The 14,148-nt window shown below is 39.8% G+C and overlaps 1 protein-coding gene across 4 annotated transcripts in view; it reads right to left on the bottom strand.

Annotated features, from left to right (window-relative positions):
* Positions 1–14,148, bottom strand: part of RUNX2 (RUNX family transcription factor 2) — a 147,085-nt gene that overhangs the window by 73,149 nt on the left and 59,788 nt on the right. For all 4 annotated transcript variants that reach the window (XM_058800979.1, XM_058800981.1, XM_058800982.1 and 1 more), the window contains 2 exons: positions 8,260–8,416; positions 2,141–2,245 (listed from right to left, as the gene is read on the bottom strand). In XM_058800979.1, the coding sequence (XP_058656962.1) occupies positions 2,141–2,245; positions 8,260–8,416 (262 nt within the window). The remainder of the gene's footprint in view (positions 1–2,140; positions 2,246–8,259; positions 8,417–14,148) is intronic.

Raw genomic sequence — 14,148 nt, forward strand, 5'->3', positions numbered from 1 at the left:
GAAGGAAGCAAAATTTCAGTGAAACTTCCAGAGCTCACTGGAACTACTCTTTCCCTACAAATTCAAGTTTAATGATGAACCATTCCAGAGATATATGAATCCTTTCAGAATTAGTTGAAAGTATAAGATTGCAGTATTCCACCAAAACACTAAGGTACAAATAGACATTCAAGTTCAAATTTTACTTTCTTGAAAAAAAAAAAAAAAGAAAAAAAAGGGAAAAAGGAAAGAAAAGAAAAAGATGAAGAAGGACACAATAACTCCATGCAGGCCATAAGAACTCAGTTACTGAGCATTTCTAGGCTCAGCTATTCAAAGACACCAGCAAACGGGTATCCACATACAGAGGCATCTTAGGTGAAAAGTAAAAAATTCCAGCAGAACTAGGAGATCTTGTTAAATTCTATGAACACAGACTCACTTTCAATCCACGGATCACCAAAACATCCCCATGCCAGGAGGATCCCTTTCTGTGCTGCACAGGGTAATCCACACTACTCTCCACACATCACTTTCAAACCTCTCTGCTCTTTCACCACGGTTGTGTCCTCTGCCAGGAAATTTCCTCTTTTGTAGATGCATCAAAACATGGATGGATCAATACATAGCCTCCAGATGGGAATGGCTAACTGGTAGATAACTTACTCCCTGCTTTTTACTCCATGAGTGTAGCTTCCCCAGTGTCCTCCAAGTAAGTTACATGGAGCACCGGCTGCAAGTGAAAATTAAAAATGGGAACTGACTCACAGAGAGAAGACAGAACAAAAATCCCCCCGCTGTGACATCACAGCACCTCAGCTGTGAGCAGGTAGCACCACAAGTATGTACCCAAAGAAATGTATCCAGAGCTATTTGCTTTTTCTTAGCTGTTCTTCAAAGTGAAACTCTCCAGCCTGGACAGTTCTTACAGGAGCATTTGAGTTCCCACCTCAGTGTAAGAGGAGGTGACTCTGCAGCGTGTGTTGGCACGAGAAACACTTAACTGCATGAATTCTGTCTACATCTTTCTACTTCTGTCTTTGTGGTATTTTAAACTAAACACCATGAAAGCTCCTTGAAGGTCGTGTTTGTATGTGCAGATCAAAGGGAAAATAATTATTTGAGATGCTTCCATTATAAGGATTCTTTTAATGTGGTTATTCATCAAATAATCCTTAATCTCTAAGTGTAATTTAAATAATGCTATACCTGGCTAATCCAATCAATTTAGAGTAATTTCTAGTTAGATTAAGAAAAAACTCCACAAGTGGCTCATCAGTGATACCCATATGATGTGAGACTGGTTACCAGCTAAATGTGCTAGACAGAGAGACAGCCAGATAAATCCTGATGGATTAAACAGACTTGACTGTATCTAAAAATAAGTGCTACCCATAAAACTGCTAGGACATGACAAAAAACAATTGTCATAAAAGTACAGCCATTGCAAAATAGATAAATCATGGCAAATAGATTTTTAGTGAGCTTGCATGGCTAGGAGATAAATGTGCTGGGTGAAAATCTGCTGGACTATGTTTTAAAAAAATATATTTTCTGTACACAAATAAGAAACAAAGACTATGCTGTTGATATACTGGGTTTTTTTATCTTTGGCCCTGGGGGTCTATGATGAGTCCATAGCTGAAAACCAACTTCAGGTATGATGAGATTAACCAGGTACATTAATTATCTGATGGCAAAAGAATTTAAGGGCAAACAAAAAGGCACTATATTATATGTTTCCTCTCTATGCTAGGACTGATGCTGAAAGATCAGGCTCTTGTTTTGTTCTAAATGTCTTCAGCTGGAAGCTCACAGGAGTTCAGGAAATGCAGCACGTTGCAGGATTGTATCTACTGTGTCTAAATCAGATTATATATAAATACACTGGGTTTAGTTCTCATTTACACTGGCAGATAATGTATCAAGACCTTGATGTGAATGAGAATCAGGTTTGGGATTGCCCAAATTCAGCCAAGCACTTAAGTGAGTGTTTAATGCAAGTATGTGTGTGGTCCAATAGACTCCAAATTAACCATGCACTCATATATTTTACTGAGCAAAAATCAGTGTTTGACAAAGATATACATATTTCATTTACAGGTTTCTATTAAGCAAAATTAAGCAGGCATAAGAGCAAAAATAAGGATATAATACTCACTTCTTGGCTCTCTTGGCCCATCCACTGTAACCTTTATAGCTCTGTGGTATGTAGCGACTTGGGGGGGATTTGTCAGGACAGTTATTGTCAAAGTAAAGCTCTTCCCTACAAAGAGAAAAAACAACAAGGAATGAGTGATTACAACATGAAAACAGTCACATGCATGTTCAGTAAAGAATCAGTTCAAAATTATTCCCTGTCGTTACCACAATCGTGAAAATTAAAAACATAACTGACCATAGGAGTTTTCCTCCCCTTCAGTTTTACTCTATGTCAAGAATACGTCCATGTGTTGACAATCTAAATGTTTCTTATTTAATAATGGGTCATCATACAATGACAGAACAAAAGTGATTCACTGCTGAGGACAAGCCAAATTCTTTACTGCATTGAAAGTGGTGTAAATCCAAAGCAAGTCAAATAATTTAAAAATTTACTCCAGTTTCGCAGCTGTGTGACAGAGAGCAGAATGTGACCACATGTTATTTACTTCACACAGTTTTATCATTTCATTTGTTTGACTTGACTACAATAAGATGAGGAAAAAATATATTTTCCTTCTGGGAGATGTTTTAACAGGGAGTCAGTGTCTCTGTCCTTCATATGCCAGGGCTAATATGATGATATCATCATTATGGAACACACCTTTTTTCCCTACACATTTTCCATCTATGAAATACCAAGAAAGCCCCCAACTTTCCTGTGAGGGTGAGCAATGTCTATGTGCACGTACTTTGCTATCGTCAGTCTTCATTGTTGGGCTCTTTTTTTGTTTTGGGTTTTTTTTTTTAATTTTTCAAAGCTTGAATTCAGGCAGAGATTGCACAAGACCATGTACAGCCTTCAGCTGAATGAAAACGTTAAAAAGAAATAAATAAAGGGAGCTGCCTGCTTCTGAGCACACATTCTCACAGGCCTGGCCCCCGTTTGGGAGACTCACTGACAGTTGTAATCTGTTAGATATGCAACGGTTACTCATGTCAGATAGTCAAAACTGAAAACTGTTTCAAGACAGGAAAAGGTGGGCGTACAACAGTGACTCAATAAAACAGTCAGCAATCTTTGGCCTTCATGCTCTTTTAAGCTGCTACTTTACCAGACACTTAAAGCTCTCTTTTTTTTTTTTTTCCCTCCTCCCTGGGTGTATTTGTGCATTTTTGCTGCTAGGGCTTTTCCTCTCGCTGAACTCTGAAGGCATTCAATCAAGGCACAAATCTTAATGCTATGTAACAGCACAAACTTAATGCAGTTTTTTCAGGCCTAATACAGAACAGCTTATATATAAGGCATAATACAGAACAGAGCTTTGTCTGTCAAATCTAGTGATTGGTCTTTCTTTCTGGTCCAAGTCATATATCCCCAAAACCTGCCTGAGACATGCATCATTTATTATCAGGAGTGCAACTTCAAACTGTCCTGGCTATAATTTTCATGAACTAGAATGTGACATGGATTTTTTTAAAGGAAATACAACTGTCATTTAGAGTAAAATGATTTTCCAGGTGAAGCTGTGCTCCAGCTGTGCCCAGCTCTCTGGGAGATGCTGGTTAGAGGGAAGGTCAGGACCCTGGCAAATAGAATTATAGAATGGTTTGGGTTGGAAGGGACCTTAAAATCATCTTGTTCCAATCCCCCTGCCATGGACAGGGACACCTTCCACTAGACAAGGTTGCTCCAAGCGCCATCCACGCCTGCCTTAAACACTTTCAGAGATGGAGAATCCAGAGCTCCTCTGGGCAACCCGTGCCAGTGAGTCACCACCCTCACTATTTCTTCCTAATATCCAATTTAAACCTTCCCTCTGTCAGTTTAAGCATGCAAAAATCTCAGGATGCTGAATTCTGTCCCACTGTCATGGCTGAAAGTGGCTTTTCCCATTTTCACTGGAAAAAGGAATATTTCCTAAATCATCACAGGAGCAGAGTTAGGTGTATTTTGGATGTCCAGTCTTTGTCCAGTCCTGCCCACCTGCTGTGCCAGAGGTGAACTGTGTGTCCTGTCAGCACAGGGTGTGGGCAGCCTTCACACACACAGCAGCAGCCCTGCAGTGCCTCCACACTGCTTGTCCAGGGCTGAGAAGTGTCTGTGCCTTTTATCCCTCTCCAAAGAGGAATTCAGCCCACTGCACAAATATAAATGTATTTATATATATATATAGTTCTCCAGGCTCGGGTTTAAGGCTTCCTTTGGCACCAACTTACCATGCCAAAAAGTTGTGACTTTTAAATTGTATGCTGATGACATTCAGATCACAGCAACCCTTAGATGATCAGTAGAATATTACTGGTAACAAAGACACTAAAAGGGGCTTTTCTATACACCTTTAAGTGAAGAGTTTGGCCTTCTATGCTATTGTTCTCTTTAAACAGCAAATCCCTATAAATCTCTATTATGACAAAAAAAAATAACTCAACAAAATATACTATTTGTAAGAACCTGCAAAATCATTCTGTGGAAAAGCACTGCAATATTTTCTACACTAAATATATCTCAACAGGATACAGTGGCCAGAAAAAAAATGCATTCCTTAATAAAAAGAGCTACATTTGGACTTTGAAAGTGAGAATTTCTGAATTGTCACCTCCCGGCCAGCCTGAGCTGAAGAGGAAAGCAGCTAATTTGAGAGGGAAATTGGTTTTGTCCCCTATCTGGTACTTTACAAACCCAAGTGTGGATGAAGTAACACTGACGAAGCCCCCTCACACTCCATAAACCACAGAGCCCTTCATTGTGGGGAGCTGCACGGCCCTGCCAGGGCACTCCAGAGCTTTCAAGAGATGATTTACATATTACAGGATTAAGAATGAAATAAATTTTTAAGGTCCCCTGTTTCAGTGATGCTGATGCCTTCCACAGCTATTTCACAGCTATCCCTCCTCAGCTACAAAAATCCTTTAATGCACTTTTTATCACCTTTCTTTATTGCCTTTAGTCATTTCAACTATCCACTTTCAGAGGTTACAGACTAATTGTAGCTCTCTTTTATTAAATTCCCCAGCCAAGCAGTCATCTGGCACTATTGCTTCAGTGTGTCTAAACTGTGCATTCTTTGTTGTTCACACATGTGAGCCGAGCTGACACAGAGGAGGATGAGATGGACATATGCTGAAGCACAAGGCAAACCCCAGAAAGGAGCTTGAAAGGAGACTCAGCAGCTTGTGTGTGCGTGTTGCATATTTTTTCAGTTAGATGCTAATGTGATTAAAATATTGGGACACAACAAAATTAAGGTTATGATCCTTTGCTTATTGAAGACAGGAATTCTTTCTTCTCTGCGCTGTGGATCGGGCTTGTAAAAGTGAGCTACCGCCTGAAAACCACATACAAACAACTGCTGCATTTGCATCAAACACTCCAGTTACTTACTCTCATGAATCCAAAAAAGGTGTTTAAGAGAAATTATGCAAACAGAAACGTGAAGCTTCTGTCAGGCAAACAAAATGAATATGTATAAAAATCGAGTTTCTCCATTGAGCCATGGGAAGCAAGTAAAAACGTGGGAGAGAAGGTGAAGTGGTAAGTTGATGATTCAGACTTCACAATCAAATTTAGAGATACAGAGATCAAAGCATAAGCTGCTTAGAAAGATGTAAATCTCAAGTCAGGAACAGGTGTGGATTAGTTTCTTGCCACCGAAAAATAACTTCATTATTAGTTTATTTTTTCCTTTTCTACTTCAGGACTTGTATTTACTGATATTTGTCTATGTAAGGAGCTTTCTCAATTCTGTTTGCAACTACTGATTTCTTCTCCTTGTGTTTTAAGCAGAGTTCTAAAAATCCATCACCAATGATAACTCTCCTTCTCTCCTTCTCTCTTGCTCTCTCTCTCTCTCTCCCCCTCTCTGTTCTAAGTCTGGAAGACAAGTCTGGACCAATTTCTCCATCCTGCCTCTGGCAGGAGAATGCAGCATTTCAGATCCTCCATCGAGTCCCGGCTGCTTCAAAGGAAAAGCCCTACTTTCTTCCGTTAAGATCATAAGAAATATAGGGGGAGGGGGTCAGCTCTGTTTGGACATAATTACACTTCATCAAAAGAAGCTTTCTTCATCTTCCATGCGTGAAAAGTCTGCAAGCAGTTAAGTCTGTCTTTTTTCTTCCTTTTTTTTTGTTTTTTTTTTTTTACTTTTTCTTTTTTTTTTTTTTTAAATATAAAAATTGCTACTTGGGAAACTAGCCAAAACTCAGAAAGCCAATATAGTAAAACAGTGCACACCCTTTGTTTTTCTTTGAAGTCTCTTAAATAAATATGTTGAGGGTTTGAAAAGTATACTATCACTTTTCCATAGATTCTACCCAGATTGATCAGAGAAAAAGTCTATTCCAAGTCTGCTAGATAAAAATATAAATTAAACTACTGGAACCAAATTTTAGGAGCTCTGTGTTTGTGTCTGTATCTGTATCTACTGAGGCTTTAGGCCATCTATTTCATTTCCTATGCTTTAATAAAAAGTATATATCATAGGTTTGAAATGAAATCCTCAGATCAGAGGTAGTGCATCTAATTTCAGTCCTTTTTCAGCACTACTAAAAGGCTGATACACTACTGAACTTCTACTGTAAAGCAGTAGAGATGGAGCCAGAGAACTTTCAAACCTAATCCATCAGCAGAATAACAAAGCAAACTGATTATTTAAATAAGACAAATGGAAGAGATAGGCAACACCTTATTCACAGGGGGAATAAACTCCATATTTATGTTGTATTACTGTTGGCAAAATTATTCTTTCTTTCAAGTTATTATCTATTATTAATTCTTTTTAAGTTCTAAAATTATAAAGAGAATTTTTGGCTTGCTAATTAAAATAAAGAATAGTCACTGTAAGTCATGCTTATGGACTTACTTTCACAAAGCACTTGTAAAAATGTGGTGACTGATTTGGACTATCTGGGCCTCTGTCATATGTTTAAATTATTTTTGGACAAAAACTCTTCTGTAGGATGAACTGCAACTGCTTTCTAAAGAATATCACTGTAAAATTTGCCTTATTGCTAATTTCCCAGAACAATTATTCTGCATATTTTGCTTTGTTTTGCCCCATGCAGGGCTAATTAAAAAAAAAAAAGAATAATTACTTCAAACACATAAGGGAAAAAAATATGTCAGTTGGATCAATGTCTGATACAACACTACTCCTGCAACAAGAACTGCAGTGCCAGCTTCCTTTGAGCTATCCTTTCAATCACTACCTGAAGTTTGAAAGCTGCTGTGCAACCCTTAAAGAGGAATTTTCGCAAATTTGCAATGATCACAAAAGCTTTCTATAAGTGCAGTGCAGTTTTCAGATTATAGGAAACTCCTAAAGAGCTGGAAGACAATGACAGCACTCTACATCTTAAAAAAAAAAAAAAAAAGAAAAAAAATTGAAAGTTACCCTGTCATTTAAAGTAAAGGTTGAAGGTTGAATTTAGTTCATGCCCAAGCTTACCAGCAATTCATAAAAAGTCAACCAGCTTACTCAAAAGAAAAGTGGGGGTGATTTTCACAGGTTATCAACAGTTTGGTTTAAAGGGCAGAAAAGCCACTAGCAAGCTTTCTACCAACAACTGCTAAGCTGTGAAAGATTTAAGTCCCTAAAGAATACAACCTATAGAACATGTGATATGCAAAATCCCCCTAATTACAGGTCTTCTACAACAACTTCAGAAGTGGCTCTACTGCTAAAGGGAATTCTCCACCTCTCACTGCCATGGCCCAAAATACACTCCCTGACTCTGCATAACCTGGATCACAGATATTCCCTTTTCCTTCCACCCTTCCTGTGTGATTCAAACAGGGAAGCAGGTACTCCTTGAATTGTTTTTCAAAACCTGTCTGATAAAAAGCTACAGAGAATCCTGACTTGCTTTGTGCAACTGCTGAAGTTTCACAATAAAATATATGTATATCACTACAAAAAAAAAAAAGACTGATAACTTGAAAAATGTGGCCTAGTGGAAGGTGTCTCTGCTTATGGCAAGGGGTTGGAATGAGATGAGCTTTAAGGTCCTATACAAACCATTTTTTTCTGTGATTCTATGAACAAGGGATTTATGGGTTAATCAATATTTCATCGTGAAGTTTGACATCTTGGCACCATTTTTCACATCATTACCAACATGTAAAAGGCAGCGGCCTACCTCTTCCACTTCTGCCCACAAATCGTAAGTCATTAAATCTGGCCACCTGGTTCTTCATCACGGCAGAAGCGTTTCGCAGCTCTGCAGAGTAGTTCTCATCGTTTCCAGCCATGACGGTCACCACCGTCCCATCGGGCACTTCTCCTAAGGCCACCACCTGCAACAACAGGGAGACAATCATGACTGGTGAAGTCACACTTTGGAGGTGTGTGCTCCCCTCCCCGCTCTGCAGGCTGCCGCGCTCGGGAAGAAGCTCTGTGGTGAGGAGCTGTGCACAGAACAAAGTGCCACATCAAACACAGAGACATCGTGTGTTGTCTCCGTTTCTCAGAGCTTCTTCATTGTTGCATTTCTTCAGAAATGCGCAACATCCTCGTGTTGAGTGCACGCTTTAATGCTTGCTGAAGGACAACTTTGTTCTTAGCAAGCAAGGAGCAGTGTGAGAACACGAGGCAAGGTTTGTATCTGTGAATAATGCACGGGAAAGCATTTAAAGAGAGCATTTAAAATGGAAAGCTAGAAATTAGTATTAGCAGTCTTGTCACCTAGATTCAGTTCTGTTCTGGTTGCACCCATCACCCTGACCCCTGAGCTCCTCAGACTTCAAGCCACAGGGATCCCTGCATCCACCCATCCCAGGAGTGGCACTCAGGGCACCAGCAGGCAAAGCTCTACGCCCAACATGCTCCACAATGGAGCACTTTATGGCTGGAATTCAAACTCCTCATGTGCTATATAAAACAAAGCTGTACTTCCTTGCAGGCATGTAAATTTTCATAGTGCTTGCAAGAGTCGCATGTGGTTAGTGCTGATACCTCCCTCAAATTCCAGGATGGGTGAACAGAAGATATCAAAGTATTTCATTTCTCCTTGCGTTCCAGCTACCTGATAGTCTCCCTTTCATGCTTCAGTGGTTGTGCAGTGCTCCAACATCTGATTAAATAAATGTCATGAAGCAGACTGCTTCTGATTTGAAAACATCAGGAATACCTACAGTGTTAGTGCTCTGTGGCTTCTTAAAGCAAAAAAAAAGTTACAAAGGAATGCTAAGTTATTAGGAAGAAAATATACACACAGGGAAAAAAATGTCCACAAAAGTATTAATAAAATAACCTCATCTTCCCCTGCTGGCTAATTCTGATGCTGAAAATAAACTTATAACAAGAAGAAATTCAGAAACATTGCACAGCTGAGCCAGAACTTGAAAAAATATCTTAAGCTACAAAGTGTCCCCCCTTGTAGTTATTACCATTTTACATGGTGAGATATGAGGTTTTATATTATTCAGAGTAATTTATTCTGTCTCCTGTAATATATACTACATTTTATCACATAGCCTTCCTGAAATGTCTTTTCCATAAATGATCCTGGCTGAAACTAATAATTGCAGGTTGCAGGTGATATTAATTCAGTGGAAAGAATGAGGAGTTCTGGATATGTAGGGAGAGCATTATGTGGTCCAGTGAACTGTACAATGTTTCTCTAAAACAATAAAGAGGAATTACAATAATATATAAATAGGCCATATTACTGAAAACTATAGCTTATTTTATTTAAAAGAAATATTGAAGAGAAAGAAGCAAGTGAAGCTTAAACCCTGTTTGAAAAGAATTTACCTGCTTTTCTATTTTTGCATAAAACAGCAGTTAATACCACCCAAAACTAAAAGCTAAAATTCGCCACAAACTACTGTGAGGTCTTCATGTATCAAACAAAGATTTTACTTTCAAGTCCTATGAAAGTCCCTGAACAGAAAAACAAAAGAACCACCATCGTGGCTAAGATCTGAGGTCCCAGTAACTCCCTGCCTTGGGTCTGGCAGCAACTAGGTCTAACAGCTTCAAAGCCAGGTGTAAGGAATAATAAATAATAATCAAATAACAAATAATAATCTGGTGAACAGATTACAGAGCTGACTCTAACCATTAACAAATGGATACTGGCTTAAACTGTGAAGCATGGGGCTTCAGACTACTTATAAACCACTCCCTTCCCAATCTGCAGCAGACCGCGTTATCTCTGGACCGTCTTGTCATGCCCATCAGCATCCCAGGGAGTTGCACCCTACGCCTTTTATACCTCATAAAACAACAACAACAACAAAAAATCACATTAACTCCAGAAATGCAAAGCACCTGAGAGTGCAGCAGGAAGCACAAGGCTGCCAGGGGCCTGGGAAGAGGGAGGGAGGTGCCTGAAGCCTCAGCTTACCTCTTTCTCCCCAGGTACCCAGAGCATGGACAGGGAGTGCCATCATAGCCCCCTCTCGGTCCCAAACCCAAGTACAGCTTATAACACCTGGCAGGAGGGAGCAAAATCCCTTAAAAGGCTCCCCTCTGTCCTCTGTTGCTTTTCAGAGCTTTCCTTCCTGCCCTTTCCACTCGGTGTCAGTTCAATTTGTCAGCTTAGCCATCAGCCCAGAGCTGCACGTGCCGCTGCTGTCGCCGAGCGATCGCAGCTGATCAAGAGCTGCATCGTTACTGAGAAGCCTTGGATGCAGCATCACTGTTCATCTCCTTCAGAGAGGACCAAAGGGTAAGACAAACTGAAGTCAGAGATGAAAATAAAAACTTTGGCTCCTAAAATAAAGCCCCGTAACATGGGAAGCTCTCCTGCCACGCAGCAGGAGTAAAAGGCTTATTTTTTTCTTACTTTGATACTTTCTTACCACAAAACAGCCTAAGACTATTGCACAGGTATGTAGAAGTGCTGGGTAGAAAAAAGATTCACAAAACAAGTCTGAAACCTAGAGAAGCACCCGTCATTTTGAGAGTTTTCAAAAGTAATTGTACAAACTGAACGACTATTAGCATACACCGTGATTTGGCAATTTTATGCCACGTATCAATACAAAATTAATTACATATTCTTAGAAAGAGGATTGTAAATGCACTGTGAAATGAGTAAGGACTGTGTTAAAAACTAAAGACTAGAAGTAGCCACAGTGTACATTCCTTACCTATCCTTTAACACTCAACATCTCTAATATTTCAATATCTTTATTTTCCATATTAAGCTCCCTAGACATTTTGATGGTTAAAAGTAGATTTTGCTCTTTTTTTTCTCTCTTTTCCTTTCAACTAGAGCTCAAAAATACATGAATCCCCAAAACAAAACTAAAGCAATTCTTATGAGTTGAAAATAACTATGTGTTTTTTGTATAAGACAATTCTGGTTAGGCAACCTGTTTGCCCAGTTTCGGTCCAGCGGGATTTGAACTGGCCAAAGTATGTAGCCTGAAGACGGAAGTTATAAGCACAAAGCAAAACTCCTATACAACAGCAGGTACTCAGACTTTCTGCAGAGTAAAATGCTTGTCTGAAAAAAAAAATGGCCAACAGTAGTGTACATGCTAACTAGTTCCTCTCAAACATTGATATCTGCCACTTCAAAAGCTTTCTCGTGAAACACTGAATTCAAACAGCCTCTGAATGTAAAATCTTCTGTATTGAGAATGCTTTTCCCAGACATTGCCAAAAGAGCATCTGAAACTATTAAAAACATTTCAGTGTCCTGTAACTTAAAGCAGAATAACTGATTCGTGCTACTTTTTGTTTCAAATCTACATCTGGGCTGAAAATTTATACAGCAGGTTTCAGCTTGAAGCTATTTAAAACAGCTGAGTTATAAACTCCGAAAATTGGGGTTTGGAGGGAAATGCTGACAGACCCTGAACTACTGTGGTGCTACTGGGGAGATGTTTCAGACTCCACAACCCATTTTTTCCCCAGCCTTTACGTCCACTAAGATTCTCCGCTGCTATTAGCATCATACAGAAGTCACTTCTAACCTCTAACATGGCAATCTGGGTTTTTATGACTTGCAGTAAAAACTTCCACAGAGGGGCCAAATTCTGATGACTTGTCTCAAATAAAGTATTGCTGGCTACTGAGATTAAGAAGTGAATATGATGTGGACCTGGGTGAACAATATCCATTTATTTTATTCTGGAATACTAACAGCTAGAGCTGTATTAACAACTACTCATCAAATACTCATCCCCACAGAACTAGTCTGCATTAACAACCTCCTTAGTGAGCACACGACAGGGACTCCCTCCCCAGTGTGTGCAAATATTAATACATAAAATTCAAACCTAATGGTAAGCCAACACTATTTCAAAAAATTATAATCAAACCCAGCACTGTTTATAACAGACTTCCTCTCCTGCATATGATTTATATCTGTTTTTTAAAATTAAAACAGTGCTATATCCAGCGTACGTTTTTGCTTGAGATCGCTGCGAGAGAATTATGACACACTTAACACACCACTCAAAACATTATCATCAACATATTATTTATTGCCAATAAAACTTCACAAAGTGTGTTGTCTGTGAGCTATTTCATTTTCAAGTTATTGTTTAGCTGAGGTTTCTATAGCTCAAATCTGTCTCTTTTTTCCCTTTCAGAGCTGATTCCCATTCTGTTGTAACACAACCAAGTGTTTCACTGTATGACACATGCAGCTCCTTTGGTCTAAAACTACTGGGCAGCTGTATGCAAGTTGCATTTGAAAAATAAAATAGATTTTTTTTAATGGTCAGAAGTATTTCAAGTGAGTTTCAAATTAATATACAGGTAAAGAAGGGCATATATAATTTTGGCATATTTTAAAAAGTACATATTGCATATGAAAACTCAGCTGCACCCACAGCAGCCAGGTACAAGGGGCAACGTGTACCTCTGATGCATCTGAAAATCGGTCAGATCTGCACACAAGACCCACATGTAAGACACATATAAATACATATATATGAACACAAAAAGATTGGGGAACAGTCTGATCCTTTGTCTACCTTTTTATCACATGCAAGCATTCTTATTGTAATAATATTCTAAATACTTTAATATTTCGTTCAGATCTTTCCCTTATTCTAATGAGATGCGACCGCATCCTTTGAATTGCTGTGAGGTAGGAGAAGGCTCAGACACCTCAAATGAGAACAGCAACATGAGCACGATAATGCAACAGGCTCCTGCATCTCTGCTTTAAAGAGTAACTATAACACCAACTGAATCTAGTGCTCAATTAAATTATAATCGCAATTCTCTGAAAGCTCCTCCTCCTTACCCCGCAGCCCCTCTGAATCAGAACCACTGTGATCCACATGTAGAGAGCATCTGAGTGCTACACCAAGCAAGACACCCCACCTTCTGCCATTTCTGCTCAGTCTGCCCATCGTGTCCTGCACAAGCAGGCCCTGTGCAAAGGGTTCCTCCCGCAATTCCAGCCTCTCCAGGCTGTTCCCACACACAGGAGCACTTTAGCCAATCCTCACCCGCACACCCGTAACATCTTCAAAGCAAACCTCCATCGTTATCACCGCTCACTTTACCAGGGGCTCATTTAACCACTTTCACTATTTCTTCCCGAACAAACGGCCTTGATAACACGGCTGGCACTCGGGAAACACAAGAAAAAGGCGATGTTCTGGAACGCACTGCGTGAGACTGTTTCCAAACTTTTCTGTCTTTTCAGGGATTTCCAGGTGTGTTATTTTTCACAGGAAAATGTGGGTATGTTGAGACCCTCGAAGGGCCACCCCACCTCACTCTGACCCATGCCCTGCTCAGGAAGGCACCTGGGGACACCCCAGCCATTGCCCCCTCCCTACCAAAAGCCACGAGAAGGAAAACTCCAGGGGGAACACTTGGAAATACTGCTAGAGGAGGAAAAGGGCTTGCTTTAAAGCCCGCAATTATTGTTGTTATTATTACAGGGTTTTTTTCCTAAAATCGTTTCCTCTCATTAGCGCGCCGTGGGGATGGAGACAGAAAATTAAAAGCAGCATCCCCAGTGCAGAGCGGGGTGGGATTTATTATGGAAATGTGCGACCCTGCCAAGGAGAGCCTCTCTGGGCAGCCACTTCCTCGGTTGTCCACCAGG

The sequence above is a fragment of the Ammospiza caudacuta genome, chromosome 3 (genome assembly GCF_027887145.1).
Source record: "Ammospiza caudacuta isolate bAmmCau1 chromosome 3, bAmmCau1.pri, whole genome shotgun sequence".
Taxonomy (NCBI): Eukaryota; Metazoa; Chordata; class Aves; order Passeriformes; family Passerellidae; genus Ammospiza; species Ammospiza caudacuta.